Source organism: Thalassophryne amazonica, chromosome 3 (genome assembly GCF_902500255.1).
Source record: "Thalassophryne amazonica chromosome 3, fThaAma1.1, whole genome shotgun sequence".
NCBI lineage: Eukaryota > Metazoa > Chordata > Actinopteri > Batrachoidiformes > Batrachoididae > Thalassophryne > Thalassophryne amazonica.
Window position 1 is genome coordinate 23018988 of NC_047105.1, and position 27922 is coordinate 23046909.

Below are 27922 nucleotides of genomic sequence, written 5' to 3' on the forward strand. Positions count from 1 at the left end.
AAAAATCATACTTTGCAAAAATACTAAATGATAATAAAAATAACATAAAGGAAACATGGAAAATATTGAATAGCATTATAGCAAATAAACCAAAGGCAAAGAACTACCCAAAATACTTTACTTATAACACCAAGGATGAATACAACACGAACCAAGTTGTTAACAGTTTCAATAATTTTTTTGCTAATGTTGGGCCAGATTTGGCAGCTAACATTCCACACAGCCCATGGGAAAATCATAAATTAATTGACAGAAATCCATATACTAAGGTAGTCAGTACATGTAAAAGCAAAAAGTAAACTGACCATAATGATGTACATATATCCTTAAAGCAAATAATTACAGAAATTGCTAAACCATTAGGATATATATTTAATAAATCATTTCAAACTGGAATTGTCCCAAATGGTATGAACGTAACAAAAGTGATACCTTTATTCAAATCTGGTGACAAACATATTTTTACTAACTATAGGCCCGTGTCTTTATTGTCACAATTTTCAAAGATATTTGAAAAACTTTACAATAACAGATTGGATAAATTTATTGAACGACACAACTTGCTTAATGATAGTCAGTATGGGTTTTGAGCAAAAAGGTCCACAGCACTGGCTTTGTTGGATGCAATAGAAGAGATCAATAAACATGTGGATCAAAGGAAAATAGTAATAGGATTATTTATTGACTTAAAAAAGGCTTTTGACACAATCAATGACAACATATTATTTCAAAAGATGGAGCTTTATGGGATCAGACGAGTTTCCCTGAATTGGATTAAAAGCTATTTACAAAACCAGAAACAGTTTGTTGAACTTGGGGACTGCTGTTCTTCATATCTGGACATCGTTTGTGGAATTCTGTGTTGCCACCAAAATTATTTATATTGTATATCAATGATTTATATAAAGTCTCGGATGTGTTTAAAGCAGTTTTCTTTGCAGATGACACAAACTTATTTTGTTCAGGAGATAATTTGCAACAATTATTAGTTGATTTGGGATCTGAAATGATAAAGTTGAAGAGCTGGTTCAATATGAACAAATTGTCATTTTGTATCATTTTAAAATTGCTGGTGCAAGGACGACCAGGAAATGCTTCTGTGTCTCTATTTGTGGGGGGGACCCCCCCCCCCAAAAAAATGGAATAAGCTACCTGAGAAACTCAAACGATGTCCAAATATCAACCAGTTTAAATATTTATACAAAGAAAGGGTGTTTGCTGGATATGTATCTGATGAAAAATGTTGAGTTGTGTTGTATGATGAATCGGCTTCATTTGAGTTCTTACTATTGAATAAGTACCGGGGTAGCTAGAATGAAATAGGAGTTGTTGTGAAGTACTCACTTCCCTCAGCTGTAGTTATGAGCTATTACTGGTCAGACTTTGTTGGAAATGAAGGTGTATGAACTGGCACTTTGCTTGGGTTGATTTGACTGTACGGGTGGATGTAGGCATTGATGAGCGTTGCTTCTGCCTACACCTTTTGGGCCCTATGTACATTGTTTTCTTGTTATTTCTTTCCTGTAACTTTTGTTTTGTTTTTATTGATTTTTTTTTTTTGTAAATATTGGTGCCTAATAAATTCAAATTCTAAAAATAAATAAAATAAATAAATAAATAAATGCTGGAAGTGTATTAACCGGTATGATGGATGGATTAACACCTCTGGCCTGGATGGTTTTGTGTGACAATTGTGCACGGACCACTGTGCATTTATAACCTGCGTGATTTGTCCCTCACTAAGCTCAAACCCAGTCTCCAGTAGGGAGAGGTGGTCTTTCTCTGGAACATCTTTTGGTTTTGGGGAGTGATGTTTATTTGCTGCACAGCACTTGCTGGGTGACTTTACACATTAATTGTATAAATGAAAGAAATAGGAAAGAAGGAAGAACAAGTCCACACTGAGACACATCACTTGCCCCCTAGCTTTGAGTTCCTGGCAAGCTAAGCTAACAGGCTAACCTCTGTTTGAGTGTTTGTAAATCATATTTTTGGAGACTGCACAGTGGTTCTCATTAAATTTTGCTTTGATGTGGGGATTAAAAATTATGACCTGCTGATTTTATCAGTAATCCTGGATTAACTCGGTCGAACAGATCAAGGTACCAGTAGCTCCTAAAAGTGCAAATGCTTTTGCATCCAAAATAAAATCACATGATAATTTCACTTGACCAAAATAGTGGCTCCTGGGGGCCTTAGAGTGGCTTGCAAAAGTATTCAGCCCCTTGGTATTTCACGCATTTTAATTTGTTTATGGCATTTCAAATACAAAAAATAAATCAGGCTTCTCAATATAAAAATTTGGAAATTTATGTTCCTTAAACTCAAATAGAAAACAAATCTCTATATAAATCCTCCTCTATACCATCATCATGAAGCTGTATAACTGATGATGCAAAACTTGCACTATGCACAATTTCTCCAATCACAGACACAGAAGCATGTAACTTCTTCTGGGTTGTGTGAGTGTCTTGGTGGCTTTCCTCACTCTTTTCCTTCTTGCACAGTCACTCAATTTGTGAGAACTGTCTGCTCCATACAGGTTTTACCATAGAGTGCCATACTGTTTGTATTTCTTCATAATTTATGTAAATAAATTCCAAGACATATCCACTGACTTGGAAATGTTCATGTAGCCATCCTGTGACTTATCTGAAGAAAACTGGCAATAAAGCTGATTATTTACAGGTATTATACCAGAGGGGGCCATAACTTATGCAGCCGCCATCTTGGCTTTTATATTTTTAATTAATTCATATCAAGTTGTAGAGATTTGTTTTCATTTTGAGTTTAAGGAACATAATTTTCCAATTTTTTTATATTGAGAAGCCTGATTTACTTTTACGAGGTCTGTCAGAAAAGTATCGTACCTTTTTATTTTTTTCAAAAACCATATGGATTTGAATCACGTGTGATTGCATCAGCCAAGCTTGAACCTTCGTGCGCATGCGTGAGTTTTTTCACGCCTGTCGGTTGCGTCATTCGCCTGTGAGCAGGCTTTGTGTGAACAGTGGTCCACCCCTCTCGTTGGATTTTTACTGCGAATAAATGTCTGAATGATTTGGAACTTTACTGCATCAATTTTTTCCAGAAACTGTGAGAGACCTCCAGGTGGACACCGTTCGGAAAATTCTGTTGGCGTTCAGGGATGATTTTATGGGGATTACACAGATTGAGGAGTGCTCCAGCCGGTTTAAAGACCGCCCACAGCTGCTGAGAGCGCGCCACGCTCCAAGCGCTGATCGACAGGCTGAATCAACCAGATCATTTCCAACGTGAAGGCTTTGTTGATCCGGGACGTCGTCTGACTTACACAAAAATGGCAAGAGACATGGACATCAGCACTTTTTCGGCACATTCCACTGTTAAAGGAGTTTTTTTCATGGAAAGAAAAGCAGACGGATGCGCCACCGTGCCGCTCATGGCGCGGGACAAAACCACCTCCGTGTTGGTCTTACAGGATGGCTTTGAGATGGCTTTCAGATGGCTGTCGGTGGGTTTTCAGTCGTGTGACTAACCGAGAAATTGTGGATGAGCCTGGACATGACAGAACATGTCCTGTGAGGCTTCATCACGGCGTTGCTTTGCGCCATGCGGTTCCACCGCGACGTGCGGAATTCCTCCGCATGTCTGTCTCAATGTGCCGAAAAAATGCTGATGTCCACGTCTTCCGCAATTCCTGTGCTAGTCAGAGGATGTCCCGGATAAAACACAGCGTCCAGTTTGGAAATGAATGGCACATTCCACTGTAACAGGAGTTTTTGTCATGGAAAGAGGAGCGGAGGAATTCCGCACGTCGCGGTGGAGCCGCATGGCGCAAAACAACGCCGTGATGAAGCCTCACAGGACATGTTCTGGCATGTCCAGGCTCATCCACAATTTCTCAGATAGTCACACGACTGAAAACCCACCGACAGCCATCTGAAAGCCATCTCAAAGCCGTCCTGTGAGACCAACACGGAGGTGGTTTTGTCCCGCGCCTTGAGCTGCACGGTGGCGCATCCGTCAGCTTTTCTTTCCATGAAAAAAACTCCTTTAACAGTGGAATGTGCCGAAAAAGTACTGATGTCCACGTCTCCTGCCATTTTTGTGTAAGTCAGACGACATCCTGGATCAACAAAGCCTTCACGTTGGAAATGATCTGGTTGATTCAGCCTGTCGATCGGCGCTCGGAGCGCGGCGCGCTCTCAGCAGCTGTGGGTTGTCTTCAAACTGGCTGGAGCACTCCTTAATCTGTGTAATCCCCATAAAATCATCCTTGAAAGCCAACAGAATTTTCCGAATGGTTACCACCTGGAGGTCTCTCACAGTTTCTGGAAAAAATTGATGCAGCAAAGCTCCAAATCGTTCAGACATTTATTCGCAATAAAAATCCAACGAGAGGGGTGGACCAGTGCTCACACAAAGCCTGCTCACAGATGAATGATACAACCGACAGGCGTGAAAAAAACTCACGCATGCGCACGAAGGTTCAAGCTTGGCTGATGCAATCACACGTGATTCAAATCCATATGGTTTTTGAAAAAAATAAAAAGGTCCGATACTTTTCTGACAGACCTCGTAATATTTGAAAGACCATAAATAAATTGAAATGTGTGAAATACCAAGGGGCTGAATAGTTTTGCAAGCCATTGATCCATTTGATGATCCATTAGGAGCCAATATTCAACAACATCATTCTGCTGTCACTCAAAGCAACCACGACCCTTATTATGCATAACTTAATGGCTTAAAATTTTTAAACTAAAAAGTTAGAAATAAATTCACCCCATAGAGTTGTCATTATAGAGGAAACTATGTGTAGACACCAAAACAGTTTTTTGTTTGTTTCTTAGGGATTTTTGTACCAGGCTGTAAATATGTTTTTTTTTTTTTTTTCTTTATTGATTCATTTTCCTGTCTAAACTCTGACATTTTGACGGGCTGGAGTGGGAACTTCCTCACTTTTGGAGCCAGCCTCAAGTGGCCAGTCAAGGAACTGCTCTGTTCTGAGGCCATCAAAGCTCACTGCTGAGTTTTTACTCATCTTAATGATGTATTATCAGCAGTCTACAGTTTCCATTCAAATCATATAACAATGGATGCCCCCCCACACACTCAGAATAATATTGTACAAAGCAGTGTTGTTTTTCCATTTGTTATAACATTTATTTTGTTGTTGAATTCGGTGGTCCTGTGATGTCATAATGTGCATCATGAACCCGCCATGGGATGCGGATCCTTTAAATATCACGAACAGTGAGCTGGACTTTTGAACTGGTTTTTTCTGTTCTCATGTATAAATGCTCTTTGGTGCCAGACGATGTGCACACGCCCACATCAGCGCACGTAGTCTGTATGTGAAAACTGTGACGGATGTAAATTAGCAATAACAGTTATATTACGCCGTTTTGTGCCAGCTGGAAGATACGGCACATAATGTTAAAAACCGTCTCATTTGTGACGATGACCTGCATCCTGAATTTAAAAAGTGAAGCGTGTCCGCTCTCTGATGTTGCATTTCATCTGCGTGAAATGATCCAGACTGAATATTTATTAGGTCTTTTCTTTCCCTCCTTTATTCTTCTGTCATCTGTCTCTCATAAACCCTTTCACACTTTCTTATTTCTATTGTTCCTCCTCTCCCTCCCTCCTTGGATTCCCTCTCCATCCCTCTCTCTATCTTTTTCCCTCTTGCAGTTCTATATTTCGTGGGTCAGCGGTTTGTGTCTATTCCATGGCGTCCATCCGGGCCGTGTTCAACGGGCCGTTTGCCCACAAAGAGGGACCAGACTATCGCTGGGTGGAGTACAAGGGCCGCATTCCATACCCGAGGCCTGGCACTGTGAGTGTGCGCACTAAACTGTCCTCAGCTGAAGCTCTGGTTTGTCCAACAAAGTCCACAAACTGCATTATTCTACAAAAAAAAAAAAAAAAAGTTTTAACACCAAAAACATTATAATGCAAATGAGACCGTGGATCCCCATCACCAAATGAGCAAAAACATGAAGGGAAACAGAATTGTGATTAGCAACAGCGTAATGTAGTCTGCAGCCTCACCACTAGATGTCAATAAATCATACACACCTTAGCTTTAAAAGCATGTATATTCATAATCTTCTTCTTCTTCTTTGTCTTTCAGCTGTTCCCGTTAGGGGTCGCCACAGCAGATCAATCGTTTCCATCTCACCCTGTCCTCTGTATCTTCCTCTGTCACACCAACCACCTGCATGTCCTCCCTCAGCACATCCATGAACCTCCTCTTTGGTCTCCCTCTTCTCCTCCTGCCTAGTGGATCCATCCTCAGCATCCTTCTCCCTATATACCCTGGGTCCCTCCTCTGCACATGTCCAAACCATCTCAATCTCACCTCTCTAACTTTGTCTCCAAACCGTCCCACCTGAACTGTCCCTCTGATATGTTCATTCCTAATCTTGTCCATTCTTGTCACTCCCAAAGAGAATCTCAACATCTTCAGCTCTGCCACCTCCAGCTCTGCCTCCTGTCTTTTTGTTAGTGCCACTGTCTCTAAACCATACAACATAGCTGGTCTCACTACTGTTTTGTAAACTTTCCCCTTCACTCTTGCTGATATTCTTCGGTCACAAATCACTCCTGCCACCTTTCTCCACCCACTTCACCCTGCCTGCACTCTCTTCTTCACCTCTCTACCACACTCTCCATTACTTTGAACAGTTGACCCCAAATATTTAAACTCATCTACTTTCACCACTTCTACTCCTTGTAACTGCACTATTCCACTGGGCTCCCTCTCATTCACACACATGTACTCAGTCTTGCTTCTACTGACTTTCATTCCCCTTCTGTCCAAAGCATATCTCCACTTCTCCAGACTAGACTGAACTTGCTCTCTACTCTCACTGCAGATCACAATGTCATCTGCAAACATCATAGTCCATGGGGACTCCTGTCTGATCTCATCTGTCAACCTGTCCATCACCACTGCAAACAAGAAAGGACTCAGAGCTGATCCTTGGTGTAATCCCACCTCCACCTTGAATGAGTCTGTCATTCCGACTGCGCATCTCACCGCTGTCACACTATTCTTGTACATGTCCTGCACTACCCTAACATACTTCTCTGCCACTCCAGACTTCCTCATACAATACCACAACTCTTCTCTTGGCACCCTGTCATAAGCTTTTTCTAAGTCCACAAACACACAATGTAACTCTTTCTGTCGTTCTCTGTACTTTTCCAACAGTATTCTCAGAGCAAACATTGCATCTGTAGTGCTCTTTCTCGGCATGAAACCATATTGCTGTTCACAGATCTTCACCTGTTTTCTAAGCCTAGCTTCTACTACTCTTTCCCATAATTTCATGCTGTGGCTGATCAGCTTTATGCCTCTGTAGTTACTACAGCTCTGCACATCACCCTTGTTCTTGAAAATAGGAACCAGCACACTTCGTCTCCACTCCTCAGGCATCCTCTCACTTTCCAAGATTTTATTAAACAATCTGGATAGAAACTCTACTGCCATCTCTCCTAGACATTTCCATGCCTCCACTGGAATGTCATCTGGACCAACTGCCTTTCCACTCTTAATCCTCTTCATAGCAGCCCTCACTTCTTCTTTGCTAATCTCTTGTACTTCCTGATTTACTCTCACCACATCATCCATCCTTTTCTCTCGCTCATTTTCTTTATTCATCAGCTCTTCAAAATATTCCCTCCGCCTTCTCAGCACACACTCCTCACTTGTCAGCACATTACCATGTGCATCTTTTACCACCCTAACCTGCTGCACATCCTTTCCAGCTCTGTCCCTTTGTCTGGCCAATCGGTACAAGTCCTTTTCTCCTTCCTTACTATTCAACTTCTTGTACAGCTCGCAATATGCCTTTTCCTTTGCTTTTGCCACTTCTCTTTTCGCCTTACGCCGCATCTCCTTTAACTCCTGTCTACTTTCTTCATCTCTCAGACTATCCCAAAACTTTTTTGCCAACCTCTTTCTCCTTATGCTTTCCTGGACCTCTTCATTCCACCACCAAGTCTCCTTGTCTTCCTTCCACTGTCCAGATGTCACACCCAGTACTGCCCTAGCTGTCTCCCTCACCACATCTGCAGTACTTTTCCAGTTATCCAAAATTGCTTCCCCTCCAACCAGTGCTTCTCTCACCTGCTCGCTAAATTTCATACAACAGTCTTCCTCCTTCAGCTTCCACCATCTGATCCTTTGTTGAGCTCTCACTCTCTTCTTCTTCTTTACCTCTAAAGTCATCCTACAAACAACCATCCTATGCTGTCTAGTGACACTCTCTCCTGCTACCACATTACAGTCTGTGATTTCTTTTAGCTTGCATCTCCTATAAAGAATGTAGTCCACCTGTGTGCACCTTCCTCCACTCTTATATGTTACCCTGTGCTCCTCCCTTTTCTTAAAGTAGGTATTCACCACAGCCATTTCCATCCTTTTTGCAAAATCAACTACCATCTGTCCTTCCCCATTCCTATCCTTGATACCATATCTACCCATTACTTCCTCATCACCTCTGTTCCCTTCACCAACATGCCCATTGAAGTCTGCCCCTATCACCACTCTTTCATGCTTGGGCACACTCTCCACCACCTCATCTAACACACTCCAGAAATCTTCTTTCTCCTTCATCTCACAACCTACCTGTGGGGCATTTGCACTGATGATATTCATCATCACCCCTTCAATTTCCATCTTCACACTCATCACCCTGTCAGACACTCACTTAACCTCCAACACTCTTTTAACATACTCTTCCTTTAAAATGACCCCAACACCATTTCTCTTCCTGTCCTCACCATGGTACAACAACTTGTACCCACCGCCGATGCTCCTGCTCTTACTTCCCTTCCACTTGGTCTCTTGCACACACAATATGTCTACCTTTCTCCTCTCCATCATATCAGCCAACTCTCTCCCTTAACCAGTCATACTACCAACATTCAAAGTCCCCACTCTCATTTCCACCCTTCTAGTTTTCTTCTTCTCCCACTGTTTGTGGCAACGTTTTCCTCCTCTTCTTCTTCGTCTTCGCCCAGCAGTAGCCCAGTTTCCACCTGCACCCTGTTGGGCAATAGCACCGGTGGTAGACGTTGTTAACCCGGGCCGCGACCGATCCGGTATAGGAATAGTCTGCATAGTTGGGTTGGCTTGTTTTACGCCAGATGCCCTTCCTGAAGCAACCCTCCTCATTTATCCGGGCTTGGGACCGGCACTCAGAATGTAGTGGCTGCACACTCCATGTGGCTGAGTTAAAAACATGTATATTCATAATAATAAAGTGAAATGCATCATTAAACATTTATTTTTAGCGAATCCTGAGAACATTACAGTACAATTACATCTTACATCATTACAGTACAATTACACATTACAGTACAATCCTGAGCTGCTTCAACAAAAATAACCCATGAAAATGTCAAACTGGAGCAAAGAGCAGCAGAGAGTAAAGAAAGAATAAATATTGATGGTAATTTAGACAACTTGGCCGTGTAAAAATTAGCATTTGGCTGGACAGCGGAATGGAGAATGAATGATGCTTCTGCCCGTTTGAGATGATGCATGACGCTGCTAATGAAAACAAGCTGATGAAGCGGTGAAGGTGTTAACCTGCAGTGATTTAACACCACAGCTGTCACCTCCTCTGGGGAACCTCAGCGGCTCCAGAAGGCCGACGTTTTATTGCCTTCGTCAGGTGTTATTTTACTCTGCCTCTGGAGTCTTTCTGTATGATGTGGCCGACTGTGGATGAGGTCAGTCACATGTCTGAGTGTGTGTGTGTCTGTCTGTGCATGTGTGGATGGGCACAATGATTAAACACAAACCATCGGGGCGCTGTGGTCGAAACCCCCCGATGACTGAGACTCTGCACTCACATGGAAAATAATACCTTCTATCCTGTGAATGCTTTCAAATGGATTTTTTTTTCCTGTAATTTAAATTATTTAAGCACAGTTCACATTCATCAGTTTCATCTGTTCAGCAATTTTCTTATTGGACCTTCAACATATCCATCTGTCCTGCTCTTTGTTTCAACATTATAAGCCCAGTTACAGTGTGTCAGCCCTTAAACATTTTTTAAAATATTGTGGAGCTGAAAGCTATGAATACTGTCATTTTATATATGAATCTGTTAAGTATTTTTACAATTAATTATGTGAGCCGCAGCGGTTTCTTGAAAGGAGACGGGTTCAGATTTCAGCAGCCAAAACTTAAGTTATCAGAATTCTTTTTTAAGTTTTTAGTTTATGCATATTGGTTTCAGCTTGTTTCATAGCACTTACACCATTTGTGTGTGTGTGTGTGTGTGTGTGTGTGTGTGTGTGTGTGTGTGTGTGTGTGTGTGTGTGTGTGTGTGTGTGTGTGTGTGTGTGTGTGTGTGTGTGTGTGTGTGTGTGTGTGTGTGTAGAACGTCTTGAACAAGTAAATACTGGAGCATCATTGAAACTAACCACATTAAAATCAAAATATTGTTTGAGAGCATTGTTAAAAAGCACTTTTAGGTTTGGCCTTTAATGTCTTTTTTTTCATAATACATTTTTACCTTTGTTTGAGAGTATTTTACAACAGTTCAAAAATTAGATGTCTTGTTTATACTAATATAAAATACCTTTAAAGATGTTTTAAAGCACTTTCAAACAATCCATCTCTTGTCAAAAACATCTTAAAGTGGATTACCTTTAATCATATTAATAGCATTACAACAGATTTTTTTATCTTTGTTTGAGAACAGTTTAAAGCAGTTCAGAATAAGATGTTTAATATTGTTTAAAAAACTCTTTGCAATGTTTAAAATTACTTGCAGTTTGTTCTTTGCGTGAAAAGTCATAAAACGTGACCACCAATTTAACCACATTAAAAACATTTTAACATGTTTTAACTTTGTTTGAGAGCAGTTTATAGGCCTTCATCCATTTGAAATATATATGTTTCAAAGTATTTTAAAGCAGTCCATTTTGTGTGGAACTTGCTGTTCAACCTGAATTAAATTAATTAGATTTAAAAGGATGACTACATTTCATCATCGGTGGAGAATGTATTAAAACTGGTTTGTATATTTATGTTGAATCACTTTTAAACACATTTAAAAGAGTGTTTTAAAACAATTTGATCCCGTATATCTATTACAATGAACTTTTGGTTGAGAAATTATCTTGTTTATCTTAATTATCTTGTTGAATAATGTATATTTGGATTATGATTACTGATTCATTAATGTGTTCATTGCTTTAATATTGCAGCTGGTAAAAGTGGAACTAATATATGTATATATTGCTTTACAGCCTGCAGACCATTAAACCTTTAATGATGTTATAATTAATTCATTGATTCAATTTTATACTTTTAATGGGAACCCAAAAACTTACTTGTAGCTAAAGCTGTCAGAGCAATGTGGTGGAGTAAAAAGAACAATATTTAAGCAGTGAGATGTAGTGAAGAATGAGTATAAAACAGAAATACTCAAGTGAAGTCCAAGTATGTCTAATTTGTGTTTGAATGCAAACTCACTTTGAGTAATAAATGAAATGTTTCTTTTCAAGAGAGAATATTTGCAACCTTTCTCTAAAATGTCCTGCAGTGTCCCAGTGAGACCTATGACCCTCTGCACAAGTCCACGAGGGACTTCCCCGACGAGGTGGTGAGCTTCATGCGGCAGCACCAGCTGATGTGGGAACCCGTCATGCCTCTGGGCGGTAAACCCGTCCTAACCCGAGTCAACGCACCCTACATGCTAAAGAAGGTGGTCGTGGACAGAGTGGATGCCGGGGATGGGCCGTATGACGTGTTCCACCTGGGCACAGGTGAGGGAGGGAGGGGAGGGGGGGAGGAGGACAATGGGGGATGTAGGACAGAACAGATGAAAAAACAGGAGACAAAGAAAGAGAAGATTTACATTTTGTCACAAACCGAAGCTCAGGGAATGTGTGTTTACCCTTGTGTTGTCCCCTGCAGGTGTTTGATAAATGCTGGAGGTTATTTAACAGCTGGTGGTTGCCGTGAGTCCGGAGGTTCTCTGATGGCTCCATTTATCTCCTCTAAGTGGAGTCTTCTCTCCATCAACTACACATTTACCTGATAAATATCTATTCTGCATTTCAAAGTACCCACAAAACATCTTCAATCTTCAACATAGCACTTGCATGGAACAATAAAGGGCAAGATATCACAAAACATACATTATTAAACATACTTAAATATGTTTAATAATAAAGATTATACTGTATGTGTATCTTGAAGTTTTTGACTATATTTTCATTTAAAGACATTAATAATATACTTGTGTTATAATGCGATTGTGCCATCATAAAATACTTTATGTAATCAAGATATAAATTCTGAAATACTTGTGCAACTAACGACTGTTATGACAATAGTTGTATAAAATGAAGGGGATTTGGGGGCATCAAAGGTTTTTAATTTAAACACCAGATCATTTCAGCAGTGTTAGCTTTGAGTCTGTTCCCCTTCTTTGTTCCTACCTCTCCAGTTTTTGGAGAAGACCCTCTCACACGGCACAGACGTTGGTGTCATATGAAGATAGATTTTGTCCAGCTTGTAAAGAGTTTGATAAACATCCTCCCTAACTCTCCTTTTCTCACACTCTCAAACACAGACTATCACACAAACACTTTCTAATGTTCTCACAAGGGCATTAAGAATAATTCATAATGCAGGCTATCGGGATCATACCAATCCATTGTTTATCAAATCAAAGATTTTAAAACTCTATGACACGATTTTGTTTAAGACTGTTCAAGTGATGTATAAAGTGAAAAATAAGTAAGTACCATTTAGAATTCAAGGATATTTTATGCAAAGAGAAGGAATATATATTTTAAGGGGTTTGAATCATTTTAAACTTGCTGGTACTAGGACGATCAGGAAATGCTTCTGTGTCTCTATTTGGGGCCCCCCCAAAAAATGGAATAAGCTACCTGAGAAACTCAAACGATGTCCAAATATCAACCAGCTTAAATATTTATACAAAGAAATGGTGTTTGCCGGATATGTATCTGATGAAAAACGTTGAGTTGTGTTGTATGATGAATCTGCTTAATTTGAATTCTTACTATTGAATATGTACCAGGGTAACTAGAACGAAATAGGAGCTGTTGTGAAATACTCACTTCCCTCAGCTGTAGTTATGAGCTACTACTGTTCAGACTTTGTTGGAAATGAACGTGTATGAACTGGCACTTAGCTTGGGTTGATTTGACTGTACGTGTGGGTGTAGGCATTGATAAGCGTTGCTTCTGTCTACACCTTTTGGGCACCATGTTCATTGTTTTCTTGTTCTTTCTTTCCTGTAACTTGGGTGATGTGCAGAGCTGCAGTAACTACAGAGGCATAAAGCTGATCAGCCACAGCATAAAGTTATGGGAAAGAGTAGTAGAAGCTAGGCTTAGAAAACCAGTGATCTGTGAGCAGCAATATAGTTTCATGCCGAGAAAGAGCACTACAGATGCAATGTTTGCTCTGAGAATACTGTTGGAGAAGTACAGAGAAGGCCAGAAAGAGTTACATTGTGTGTTTGTGGACTTAGAAACTGCTTATGATAGGATGCCAAGAGAAGAGCTGTGGTATTGTATGGGGAAGTCTGGAGTGGCAGAGAAGTATGTTAGGGTAGTGCAGGACATGTACACGAATAGTGTGACAGCGGTGAGAAGCGCAGTCGGAATGACACCCATTCAAGGTGGAGGTGGGATTACACCAAGGATCAGCTCTGAGTCCTTTCTTGTTTGCAGTGGTGATGGACAGGTTGACAGATGAGATCAGACAAGAGTCCCCATGGACTATGATGTTTGCAGATGACATTGTGATCTGTAGTGAGAGTAGCGAGCAAGTTGAGTCTAGTCTGGAGAGGTGGAGATATGCTTTGGAGAGAAGGGGAATGAAAGTCAGTAGAAGCAAGACTGAGTACATGTGTGTGAATGGGAGGGAGCCCAGTGGAATAGTGCGGTTACAAGGAGTAGAAGTGGTGAAAGTAGATGAGTTTAAATATTTGGGGTCAACTTGTTGTGTGGGCCGCCAGAAGAGGTACTGCTGGCCCACCACCAGAGGGCGCCCTGCCTGAAGTGCGGGCTTCAGGCACGAGAGGGCGCTGCCGCCACGGACTCAGCCGGGAGTGACAGCTGTTACTCATTACTTCCTGACAGCTGTCACTCATTCTTCATCATCTCACTCCATAAAACCCAGACGTCATCTCCACCTCATCGCCGAGATATCATACTTCATTGGAGGTAATATCCTCAGCCTTTTGTAAATCTGTTTATTGTGAGTGTTTGCAGGAGTATCGGTCCTTTTTGTGGAGGCTGTGCAAGACGGCACTCTTTTTCCTCTGAGGGATCGCTGCAACATATTGAGTGAGAGGTGGAGGTGGCATTCCCACCGCTGTTGTTACTGGGTGTACACACACCCACACTTGACTGTCTTTGTTCTTCGCCAGCAGTACCAGATCCGACAGTCGGGGACGGTGATCACCTGGGAATTCGGGACTTGGCGGCTCCAGTATTCACCAGGTTCTGTGGCTGGCGGAAATCGTGTGGTTCCGGCTCTTCTCAGGACGGACGTCTTCTATCCTCGAGCCTGCCCACACGTCACCTTTGTGGATTGACTGTAATGATATTCTGAGATTGTCTGTATGTTCGTTGTGCACAATTCACAACATTAAATTGTTACCTTTTGGCTCATCTATTGACCGTTCATTTGCGCCCCCTGTTGTGGGTCCGTGTCACTACACTTTCCCAACACAACTGTTCAAAGTAATGGAGGGTGTGGTAGAGAGGTGAAGAAGAGAGTGCAGGCAGGGTGGAATGGGTGGAGAAAGGTGGCAGGAGTGATTTGTGATTTTTCACAGGGTGAAGCGAGGCATCGAAACATCTTTCAGCGACAATTCTACTTTGACAGATTGATATGGTGTTGAGCCGTCTGCTTCGAGCTTAACATCACAACTAAAAAGTGTGTTGTGTGTAAATAATTATGACAAGGAATGTAACAACTACTACCACTTAAGAAACTACGACACAGTAAAATCACCGGTGTTAAATTAACACTGACAGTGAACATATGGTCCCACTCTGGCCGGAGTAGGACCATATGTACACTGGTAGTGTGAATTTAACACTGACAGTGTTAGTTTTACACTGGTGATTTTACTGTGTACTACCACCACTTAAAAATAACCTCACCATTCTTTGATCCATGTCATCCATTCAGGTTACAAATGTATGCTTTGTTTGTACAACACAACAAAGCAGGAAATTGTCAATAAACATGATTACTGTAAAACACACACACACAAAAAAGATAAGCATTTAACTACTGAGAGTACTTGTCCATTGTAGAAGTCCAAAATCTAAATAAAACTGAGGTGGGAAAAAAACACAATTAGAGCACTGCACTCATAGACCACTGCACCAACACTAGTTTTCAAAATTTTCAAGGTTAAAGTCCTGTTAGAAGTGACTTTTCATAAGCTAAAATATAATACAAAATACAGATACGTTAAATGTCACCTGGTGCAGTTCAGTGGTTTGAGTCGTATCTTTCAAATAGAACTCAATGTGTTACAGTTGACGGAGTCCAATCCTCCTTTTGTAGCTGTCCTGTAGGTGTCCCTCAGGGGTCAGTCCTGGGGCCCTTATTATTTTCATTATACATAAATGACCTTCCAGAGGTATGCTGTGATCTCAATACTCAAATGTATGCAGACGATGCAGTCATTTACACCTATGGTTCTACAACTGATATAATATGTTACAAACTTACCAATATTTTAAACAAGGTACAAGACTAGCTTGATGACAATTGCCTGATGCTTAATGCAACTAAAACAGTTTGTATGACATTTTCAAAAAGACCAGTGGAGAACAGTCTCAAAGTGTCGATAGGTGGAGAGGTACTTGAAACAGTATCCCATTTCAAGTACCTTGGAATCGTCTTGAACTGTAATCTTTCCTTCAAAAAACATGTGAAAAAAGTTGTCAACACTAAAATTTAACCTTCAAAACTTTAAACAAATCAGGCTTTGTATTTCGATTGATGCTGCTAGATCGCTGAATGATCCTGTCTCATATTGAATATTGCTGCACAATATGGTCATTTGCTGGTATGACAGTACTAAAACCTTTAGAGCAACTTTATAAAAAAGCCATCAAAGTGTTTGCTAAAAAGCCATATTCCATTCATTATTGTGAAATTCTGGAGAAATACCATCTTTTAAGTTTTAACAACTTCATAATGTTTAAGCGTGCTTCTCTCATCTGCAAAACTCTCCATGGCCTAGCCCCTCCTCCTCTGGAGGAATTTATTAGACATAGAGATCCTAACCTCAGGACTCATTCTGCTTCTAGAGGGGACTGTGAGGTGGCCTTCAAGACAAACTGCCACAGGACAAAACACCATCTCTGTGAAGGGTTGTATAAACTGGAACAGCCTTCTAACAACTATACGAGACAGTCCCACCTTGAGTGCTTTTAAAAATGAGCTTAAAAATGGCTCAAAAACAATCAAACCTGTCAACACAGGTGAGATGCATTGTACATAATCTCATGTTTTGTTTTAATTTATTTATTGTAATTATTGTTGTGTGTCTGAGGACTACAGATGGAAAGTAGCTTTTAGCTAAATCTGGCATATTTACACAAAGGCATGAAAATGTACAAAGTGTTCATTAATGTGCGTTGTCCTCATCAAATAAACAATAAAGAAAGATGTTCAATGTTAAAATCAAATATCAGCTAAATACAGATCAGATGTGGATCAGTCTGCTCATGGAGAGTGCCAGTTTGCACCTCGATGTCACAAATGAGAGTGATGGAGCCACTTTTGATTGAGATATAATGCAAAATGTACACTGAATGGGCTTTTCAATATTAAATTTAAATGCCCACAAAATCCACAATCCAGATTAGATCTGGATCAACGTTTGCCATTCTGCACCTCACTATCAAATATGAGAGTGATTGGGGAACATTTAAGATATAATGTCAAATATACATTAAATGGCGTTTTCAATGTTAAATTTAAATTGGCACAAAATCTGATATATGGATCAGATCTGGATCAAACTTTTTTCAGTTGATAAAGGATACCATCCTACATACTACTGTCAAATATGAAAGAAATTTGATTTTTTTTGACAGATGAATTTTTGAAAATTAATTAATTGTTAAAGGATAGAGAGTTTTCCAATTTCCCGAGATTTTTCCTGACTTTTGCCTTTGACATGTGACCTTGAAAATTGAATCAGTTCTTGCCTATCACAATATGAATCTTTCATAAAAATGCAATAACAATATATGAAAAATTGTGGGTTACAGGCTGTTCACAAACAAACAAATAGGTGAAAACATAACTAGAGATCTGATCTCATCAAATCTCAGACACTAAGCAGTGTCTGAGATCTGACGTCGATCACCTTAGGATTTCTTCTGTTTTTCTTGTTGATTAATGCTGGCAAATTATACAGTATTTTTTGTCTTTCTGATGCCTGATTCTGTTTTTTCTCTGTTTAAGGTGCAGCTCCATCCAGAGATGGGAGTTGTATTTGTGTTGGCGACCCTCCTGTCCTGTGCACCAACAGCAATTCTTGTATTTTCGTCCGTGAATTGTGTCCGTGAATTGTTCTGTGAATTGTTCCTGTAATTTATGTTTGTAGCATGGCCCAAGCAGAGGGCCACCCCTTTGAGGCTGGTATGCTTGAAGTTTCTTCCTCAGAGGGAGTTTTTCCTTACCACTGTTGCTCTGGGGTTGGTAAGGTTAGACCTTACCTGTGTGAAGCGCCTTGAGGCAACTCGTGATTTGGTGCTATATAAAGGAAAATGAATTGAAATAAATAAATTAAGCAGCGTGGGTACTGGGTCCCACTTGGATGGACTACGTCTTAGAAGCCAAGGAAAGGCATAAAACTTGTGCCACATCCCAATGAGGTTCTATGCTAGATCTGCTGTGGCAACCCTTAACAAAAACAGGGCAACCAGAAGACCAAACGGTAACTATAAAATGGAAACAGCTATCAACATCATTAAAACATTGTCTTGCTTCAAAATTAATTTGATGAGTAAATTTTTTTCAGCATTGTGAAAAAAAAATGTTTTTGGGGGGATTTTTTCTTAATTCCATAATTATATGAATATATGAATAAACTGCCATATTCCCCACCCCCCATGAAAACATTCCCAGCCTGGTTAACCGGTCTGCATTTAGCCTTATCTGAGGTTCTTTTGTTGACTTCCAGATGATGGGAAGGTGGTGAAAGCCGTGTCGGTCATCAAAGACAACTGGGACATGGAGGAGATCCTTCTGGAGGAGATCACTGTCTTCCAGGTGAGATACAAATCACAACTAAAACCCACAAAATTGCAAACACTGAACTGTTTATGCACATTATTTGTGTCAGACAACACACCCATGTAACTCCTACAAGTGATGCAGGCAACGTTTCAGTTAGAGCAGATGTTTTACAGTGATGAGAGTGGTCACTATGCTGCCAGTTAGGAGGTGCCAAAGTAGACGAGAAGTCAGTTTGATGCAAACTTTGAGTGACATGACATGACAACTGTCAGTCCAAGTAAAGGCAGAATGCCATGTATAACTTGTAACAACTTTCAGCAAGAATTTTATCAAAATCTTAAAAAGAAGAAGAAGAAAAAAGCCCCTCATTGTTATGTAAAAGTAGGAATCCAGAATCCACATTTGGTTCTCTAATCAGTACCAAAAATTGATGGGTTCCACCAGGTTCCCGCCTGTGATCACATGACCTCCTCGGAAAATGTAAAAATGTCAAAGTGAACCTTTCAAGTCTCGCTGCACTGACAAAATCACATTCTGTCTACTTTTAAGGTAAAAGCTGGTTACCAGTGGAAGATATTTGTTTGGAAAATCTGCAGTATACAGAAACACAGATAGCAGGGCATGTCATTCCCAAGATCCTCTAAATAAACCAACAAGTTAAAGAGGCTTCGTGAGGGGTGGGGGGGGCTGTGATGGAGGAGGCAAAAATAGAACCTGTGGAGGAGAGGCTGTGGAACAAAGATCAACAAAAATCTAAAAAACAAGATGAGAAAGAAAATATTATTAGAGGTAAAAATGCAGAAATGAATTTAATAATTAAAAAAAATTGTGATTTTTTTCCTCACTAGAGGAAAAATGTTGTAGAAGGTGGGTTCAGAAGGACACCAAACTGTGTTAACACTTTCCCAGTGTTTAAATCAGGCTCCGTAATGGCTTTATGAAATGAGCCAAAATGTAGAAAATAACCCAAACTGCTTTTGGTTAAAAAAAATAGTTTTAAACTGGCTGTGAAATTTGATTAATTCTGTCTAAAAGTGTGCTACTTTATTCCTGCCTAACACTTAATCCTTCCATGATATTTAATCCACATTTTAACTGCTACTTAAAATGTTTATGACCTTGAGTTTGACCTTCATAGGTCATGAAAGATCATGTGACAAAGCGAGAGTTGACCTGACTTCATAACAGTAACCATAGCTGCAGAGCAGGTACCTCGGGAGTCAGGTAACTAATGTTTAGACCTGGGTTTCATTCCCGGCCATGCTGCTTGACTGAGTCCTTAACAAAGTATTTGGTCTGTATTGTCCCCGCCCACCCAGCTGCAAATCAGCACCGGACTTGACTGGGGAAGTAACCTGGGCCTGAATCTGGATTTAGCTGATCTCAGAGAAGATCAAGTGTCTTTGATGACATTCCACCTTTAAATTCAGTCACACAATACAAAGAACTGGCAAAGACACAGGACGAAATGTCAGACATGACCCCGTCTGCCAAACAGGATGAATTTTACATCGTACTTTGTGCAAAACTGACATCAGTCAGACCAAAACTTTGAGATCACTCAGAACAAGCCAACAGTCAAACAGGAAGTCAGGTGCACTTTGTTTTCTTCTGCCTGAGATTAAAGCAGGATGTGGTTCATTTCCAGCAGCATCTGGAGTGTTTGTTTCATGCTTTTCTATCCGCTGACAGCTGGATTTAGGACGCATTTAACTGATTTTCCCACTGAATGGTCGGTCAATTTGTTGTCTGTGACGGGGCACGTGACCTTCCAGAATTCTCTCTGCTTCTTTATCTTGGACTCGTCCATCTTCTGCGGGTCTGAGTGCTCAGAGGTCACCAACGCAAAGTCTGAAACGAGCCAGTGATCTGGAACACTGGCTCTGGGGGGTGAAATCGCCCTCTGAAGAAAGAAAGACTTATTTTATTTATAATCTTAATCAGTGGCCGGCCTGACCTCAAAGCCGGCCGCATTATTTAAGGCGACCCCGAGGCGTTCCTTTGACCGCAGCAAGGCTAAAATATTGCTTCTGCTAAACGACAATAAAAATACTTCTCATGCCAGACATGCAGGCTGTCTCTGTCTTGCTCTGCTTCATATTATTGCTGTTGATGTTGTTTTCAATGCAGTTTGCTGAGATTTTTCCTTAATTCAACATAAGATTTTAGCTGACATTAATTTTATACATTATAAAAATTACCTTTTATGCTGCAAAACCGCAAACTGCAGAAAGATTTCCTGGTGAGGAGGCTGCAAAAATAACTCCATACAGAAACACCAAACGGTGCAGCCAGATCCTGCTTTCCACCCTCATGGTTTTAGTTTTTAAAAATATTTTCAGTTTTTAAAACCTTAACTTGGACACTGGGATAGGCTCCAGCCCCCAGTGACTCATAACTGGAATAAGCTGGTTTAGAAAATGAATGAATGAATGAATGACACCATTTCTTAGGGATTTAATTTTTAAATATTTGCATTGGTCATGATCCGGTTCTTATCAGCAGCTCGTCATTATGAATGAAGGGACCTGAGTCCTACCAGTCCTCCACAAACATGCAAACGTGTGTGTGCATAGTCCTAGTTCAGCACCACCCTTGTTCAAATAGAGAAACACAGGAATATAAATATTAAGCGTATTTCAGTGGGGGGGGGTGACTGGATTGACATGAACCAGGTCTTTTCAAGTAGCTGGAGTTCTCATCGCCACTAAATACTGAAGCTGTCATCTCAATTGTTAGCTTCTTGTGACTGTGCAACATTATTTAATACAGTATTGTTCAGAATAATAGTAGTGCTATGTGACTAAAAAGATTAATCCAGGTTTTGAGTTTATTTCTTATTGTTACATGGGAAACAAGGTATCAGTAGATTCAGTAGATTCTCACAAATCCAACAAGACCAAGCATTCATGATATGCACACTCTTAAGGCTATGAAATGGGGCTATTAGTAAAAACAAAAAAAGTAGAAAAGGGGGTGTTCACAATAATACTAGTGTGGCATTCAGTCAGTGAGTTCATCAGTTTTGTGGAACAAACAGGTGTGAATCAGGTGTCCCCAATTTAAGGATGAAGCCAGCACCTGTTGAACATGCTTTTCTCTTTGAAAGCCTGAGGAAAATGGGACGTTCAAGACGTTCAGAAGAACAGCGTAGTTTGATTAAAAAGTTGATTGGAAAGGGGAAAACTTATACGCAGGTGCAAAAAATTATAGGCTGTTCATCTACAATGATTTCCAATGCTTTAAAATGGACAAAAAAAAAACAGAGACGTGTGGAAGAAAACAGAAAACAACCATCAAAATGGATAGAAGAATAACCAGAATGGCAAAAGCTCACCTATTGATCAGCTCCAGGATGATCAAAGACAGTCTGGAGTTACCTGTAAGTGCTGTGACAGTTAGAAGACGCCTGTGTGAAGCTAATTTATTTGCAAGAATCCCCCGCAAAGTCCCTCTGTTAAATAAAAGACATGTGCAGAAGAGGTTACAATTTGCCAAAGAACACATCAACTGGCCTAAAGAGAAATGGAGGAATATTTTGTGGACTGATGAGAGTAAAATTGTTCTGGGTCCAAGGGCTGCAGACGACCCCCAAACTCTGAATTCAGCCACAGTGAAGCATGGTGGTGCAAGCATCATGATATGGGCATGTTTCTCCTACTATGGTGTTGGGCCTATATATCGCATACCAGGTATCATGGATCAGTTTGGATATGTCAAAATACTCGAAGAGGTCATGTTGCCTTATGCTGAAGAGGACATGCCCTTGAAATGGGTGTTTCAACAAGACGATGACCCCAAGCACACTAGTAAACGAGCAAAATCTTGGTTCCAAACCAACAAAATTAATGCCTCACAGATGTGAAGAAATCATGAAAAACTGTGGTTATACAACTAAATACTAGTTTAGTGATTCACAGGATTGCTAAAAAAGCAGTTTGAACATAATAGTTTTGAGTTTGTAGCGCCAATAGCAGATGCTACTATTATTGTGAACACCCCCTGTTCTACTTTTTTTTTTTTTCTTGTTGGATTTGTGTGAATCTACTGAATCTACTGGTACCTTGTTTCCATGTAACAATAAGAAATATACTCAAAACCTGGATTAATCTTTTTAGTCACATAGCACTACTATTATTCTGAACACTACTGTACATGACCATATTTAGTCCAAAATGACAAATGATACTGCAGAAAAAACTGACAAACATTCATACACCAAGCCAATGCAAATGGAAAAATAAAAAACTACTTCACTGTTTCACCTCAGGGAGCTTTAGTGGCTGCTGTCCATTCATGCACTTTGCACAACTGTTTCCTCACCAGAAAAGCTCCCACTTGAGTTTGCTGAGCACATGGCAGCAGGTTCCACTTAATGGAAATGACAGATGACAATCAAATTGGTGGAATTTATGTTATGTACAAATACAGCTGTGATTAATTCAGGGATTACAGACAAACTCTTTGCACTCTGCACTCACATTACACTTTGCATGAATAGCAAAGTGGGGTTAAGCATGTTGCAATTATACTTGTGCTATGTCCTTTAGCTTGTGTAAAATAGGGCATCAACATAGACCCACTGGACTCTAACCAGTGTTCTCAGGCAGGAACTAGATATCTTTGGCAATCGAGCTCTCAGAAGTATACTTGGATGCTGCTGTAATGAATTTGTGTCACTTGACGGGTTACTCAGGGATCCAGCACACAGGTACCTGAGTGCTTAGAAACCCAGCAGCATGGACAAGGCCAAGGGCTCACCCTCGTATCAACTGATAGATAAATGAGTACGTTGGAGAGGTGTGGATGGACTGGTTGTCTGCCTGGGTGGTTTCCAATCAGGACCCAGGGCGGTTCTGCGGCATGGTGGATGCAGGGATGCACGGCACCAGCGCATGCTCCCAGACCTGACCTGACTTGACCTTTCCACCACAGCGCCATCCATAACTCTGGCCTTGAAGTGCAGTCTTTGTGTGAAATCATCAAGAATGCGTGAACTGCGGATTCCCAGACGCACAGACAGTCCATCACTCTGTCAGCCAAATCTGCATCCATGTGAAGTAAAAACGAGCCCTAAGATGACCCCATCCTCACACAGCTCTGTGCATTAATTGTCATGGCAACAACGAAAATCCCATGTTTATCTTATTCTTATGTATGTTTCAGACTCTATCGCTTTTTGAACATTAATATTCCATATACGTACATTTGACTTCCTGTTCGGCAGTCGTGGTCCTTGGAAAAACAGTAAAATTGGCACAGCGGTGATACAGTATGTTTGTGAAATGACAAACAAGTAAGTTGCCCATAAGGGCAGGGACACAACTGAAATATGATTTTTGGCTGTCAGCGCAACTGTATTTTCGCCAAAAGTGAACTTCTTAAATGAATAAACAGTCAAGACCTTGCAGCACATTTGAGAAGCTTTTGTCACCATCTACTGGCTGATGTCTGTATTTCAGGGTTTCCAGTACGATTCGTACTTGAAACCTTGAAATTTAGTTTAAAAAAAAGGCATTCATAAATTTCAAAAATGCATGATTTATTTTTGTATTTTTTTATTTGAAACACAAAGTGTTTCCCTCCCAGTATTAATGTATAAAAAAATTTGTTTTATAGTTTTACAGTTCTTGAGTTTTAAGATATGAAAGTTTGGCGGAAGGTCGTACAGAAGGATGTAATTTCTACTGACAAGCACAACTTGTTGTGAATAAAATACTGGCTAAAATACTGCAGCTACAGGCTCGGGTGTTTGTGACACGATGTGCATATCTATTCATACAAGTTATTTGTTTATTATAATGTTTGGAAAAATGCAGCTGAGGGCATTTGCCTGGAAGATGATGGTTCATTTATCATCACATCATATGCATAAGATTGTAAATAGGTTGTCCAGTTTCTTGAACAGAATGAAAAAGACTTTGCAGGCTCTAATGTTTGCATGCTAAGACCTTAAACTGCTGACTCCTGGGCCTTATCTGGTCCATGGGCCTCAACATTGAGCTCTCTGTCCTGTGCTAGTGAAAGCATGTCATTGATGACATCGCTCTCAGTATAATAATACACAGTTATATATTTCTTTGTTCTCTATTGTTTTACATTGCATATATAAATTTTGTATTCCTTCTTATCCAACAGAGTCCCACTCCCATCCTGAGTATGGAGCTGTCCACAAAAAGAGTAGGTCCATCTACCTATTTTTTTCATATATGTGTATCAACCCTTTGAGCTCTAATGATGCTCACCTGCATCCTGGTCTACTTTGACATTTCTCTATGAATAGACCATATATTATAAAGTGTTCTCTCTGTTATCTATCTATCTATCTATCTATCTATCTATCTATCTATCTATCTATCTATCTATCTATCTATCTATCTATCTATCTATCTATCTATCTATCTATCTATCTATCTATCTATCTATCTATCTATCTATCTATCTATCTATATATATATATATATATATACATACAGTGAGGAAAGTTAGTATTTGAACACCCTGCGGTTTTGCAAGTTCTCCCACTTAGAAATCATGGAGGGGTCTGAAATTTTCATCTTAGGTGCACGTCCACTGTGAGAGACACAATCTAAAAAAAAAAAAAAAAATCTGGAAATCACAATGTATGATTTTTTTTAAATAATTTATTTGTATGTTACTGCTGCAAATAAGTATTTGAACACCTGCCAACCAACAAGAATTCTGGCTCACACAGACCTGTTAATTTTTCTTTAAGAAGCCGTCTTATTCTGCACTCTACCTGTATTAATTGCACCTGTTTGAACTTGTTACCTGTATAAAAGACACCTGTTCACACAATCAATCACACTCCAACCTGTCCACCATAGCCAAGACCAAAGAGCTGTCTAAGGACACCAGGGACAAAACTGTAGACCTGCACAAGGCTGGGATGGACTACAGGACAACCAGCAAGCAGCTTGGTAGAAGACAACAACTGTTATGATTATTTATTAGAAAGTGGAAGAAACACAAGATGACTGTCAATCTCCCTCGGTCTGGGATTCCATGCAAGATCTCACTTTGTGGGTTAAGGATGATTCTGAGAATGATCAGAACTACACAGGAGGACCTGGTCAGTGACCTGAAGAGAGCTGGGACCACAGTCACAAAGATTACATTAGTAACACATGATGCTGTCACGGTTTAAAATCCTGCAGGGCAGCAAGGTCCCCTTGCTCAAGCCAGCACATGTCCAGGCCTGTTTGAAGTTCACCAGTGACCATCTGGATAATCCAGAGGAGGCATGGGAGAAGGTCATGTGGTCAGAAGAGACCAGAATAGAGCTTTTTGGAATCAACTCCACTTACCATGTTTAGAGGATGAGAGCAACCCCAAGAAAACCATCCCAACCGTGAAGCATGGGGGTGGAAACATCATACTCTGGGGGTGCTCTTCTGCAAAGGGGACAGGACGACTGCATCGTATTGAAGGGAGGATGGATGAGGTCATGTATTGCGAGATTTTGGCAAACAACCTCCTTCCCTCAGTAACAGCATTGAAGATGGGTCATGGCTGGGTCTTCCAGCATGACAATGACCCCAAACACACAGCCAGGGCAACTAAGGAGGGGCTCCGTAAGAAGCATTTCCAGGTCCTGGAGTGGCCTGGCCAGTCTCCAGATCTGAACTCAATAGAAAATCTTTGGAGGGAGCTGAAACTCCAAACCTGAAAGATTTGGAGAAGATCTGTATGGAGGAGTGGACCAAAATCCCTGCTGCAGTGTGTGCAAACCTGGTGAAAAACTACAGGAAACATTTGACCTCTGTAATTGCAAACAAAGGCTACTGTACCAAATATTAACATTGATTTTCACAGGTGTTCAAATACTTATTTGCAGCAGTATCATACAAATAAAGTATTAAAAAAATCATACATTGTGATTTCCGGATTTTTTTTTTTTTTTTAGATTATGTCTCTCACAGTGGACATGCACCTAAGATGAAAATTTCAGACCCCTCCATGATTTCTAAGTGGGAGAACTTGCAAAATCACAGGGTGTTCAAATACTTATTTTCCTCACTGTATATATATATATATATATATATATATATATATATATATATATATATATATATATATATATATATATATATATATATCACATTCAGAAATGTGGGATTGTTCTGAACATTTTGATATGCAACACATGCATTCTACTCAAAAAAAAAAAAAAAAACCTGAAAAGAGAATTTCTTAAGATATGGTAAACACAAGAAAATACCAATGGGACTATCAAGGTTTAATTCACAATTAATATTAGAATCCATATAAAGCAGCCGGTCTGCTCTGTGTCAGTCTGATCCTGTCAGATCTCAGAAGCTAAGCAGTGTGGGACCTGGTTAGTACTTGGATGGGAGACCTCCTTGGAACACCAGAGAGGTGTGTTTCTCCAGGTAAAACTGGAGTTGTGTCAGGAAGGGCATCCGGCGTAAAACTTGTGCCAACTACAAATGTGGATCTGGCTGTATCCGCTGTGGCGACCCCGACCACAAAATGGGAGCAGCCGAATGTTCAACAACAACAACATAAATCCATATAGAAATGTCTGCACAATAAAAGATATTGCTCTGAAAGAAAAACAGACTAAACTAATTTTCCTGCCATACTAGAGTCTTAAGTTGGACACATTCAGTTCTGAGAGTTGGTGTCTGGTCAGATCTGTGTTTTTAGTTGGCACAGGGGACCCTGGTTTTCTTTTATGCAGAACAGTGACAGCAAGTGATAAATTTGATCTCTGAGACATAATATTATACCTGATGCCATTCTTTTTAATTTATTTATACAAGTTACCATATTAGAGTTCTGTCATATTTTCCATCCAAGAAATACAGTGGATGTCTGAATGATTAAATCATGAACCTTTTCTCACTTTGTAACCTCAGCTCCAGCTCCAGGGTTTGTGCAGAATAGATTAACTTGGAAATTAGTGCCTTCATCTCTTGTGGTGGTGGGCGGATCCAGAGGGTGGCCTTGGGTAACATTATTACAGACCATTTCTTATACATGCAGAAATATGCATTTATTCATTTATTACATTTTCCAAAGTACAGTATCACCTGAAAAATCTCTTATTTTTGTGATAGTTTCAAAACTCCAATTCTTGACATCACTGTCTGCAATCAAGTTTTTTTACCATGTTCATGAGGAAAAAACTGAACATAAATGAGACCACATGTTTTGAAATAACAGTCATGTTTTTAATTATCCTGACAGCTGAAAGAACAGTGTTGTAGTGTGAGTGTTTGCACATCTAGTATAAGACCTGTCCTTTTTCATCTCTGTCTGACTCACATTAAAACAACACAGGTATATTCATGCTCTCTCTCCATCATTCAGCAACAGCTCTACGTGTCCAGTGAGCTGGGTGTGGTCCAGCTGAGTCTCCAGAGGTGCGAGTTATACGGCGCTGACTGTGCTGAATGTTGCCTGGCCCGGGACCCCTACTGCTCCTGGGATGGACAAACCTGCTCCAGATTCTTCCCCACCAGCAGGAGGTAGATGCAGAACAACTACTGTGTGAATCCACCAAAGTTCAATAAGAAAAGCTCAGTTAGGAACAAAGACTGCTTACACACACCGAAGGCAACTGAAGGCCACTGGCTGATCTTTTGGGGGTGTTGCAACCCC

At 40.3% G+C, this 27922-nt stretch overlaps 1 protein-coding gene across 1 annotated transcript in view; it reads left to right on the forward strand.

The window, feature by feature from the left end:
* si:dkey-49n23.1 (semaphorin-3D) overlaps nt 1–27922 on the forward strand; it is a 231277-nt gene that overhangs the window by 185389 nt on the left and 17966 nt on the right. The window contains exons 11-15 of the mRNA XM_034165916.1: nt 5680–5824; nt 11559–11781; nt 18219–18307; nt 24413–24454; nt 27632–27789. Of these exons, the coding sequence (XP_034021807.1) occupies nt 5680–5824; nt 11559–11781; nt 18219–18307; nt 24413–24454; nt 27632–27789 (657 nt within the window). The remainder of the gene's footprint in view (nt 1–5679; nt 5825–11558; nt 11782–18218; nt 18308–24412; nt 24455–27631; nt 27790–27922) is intronic.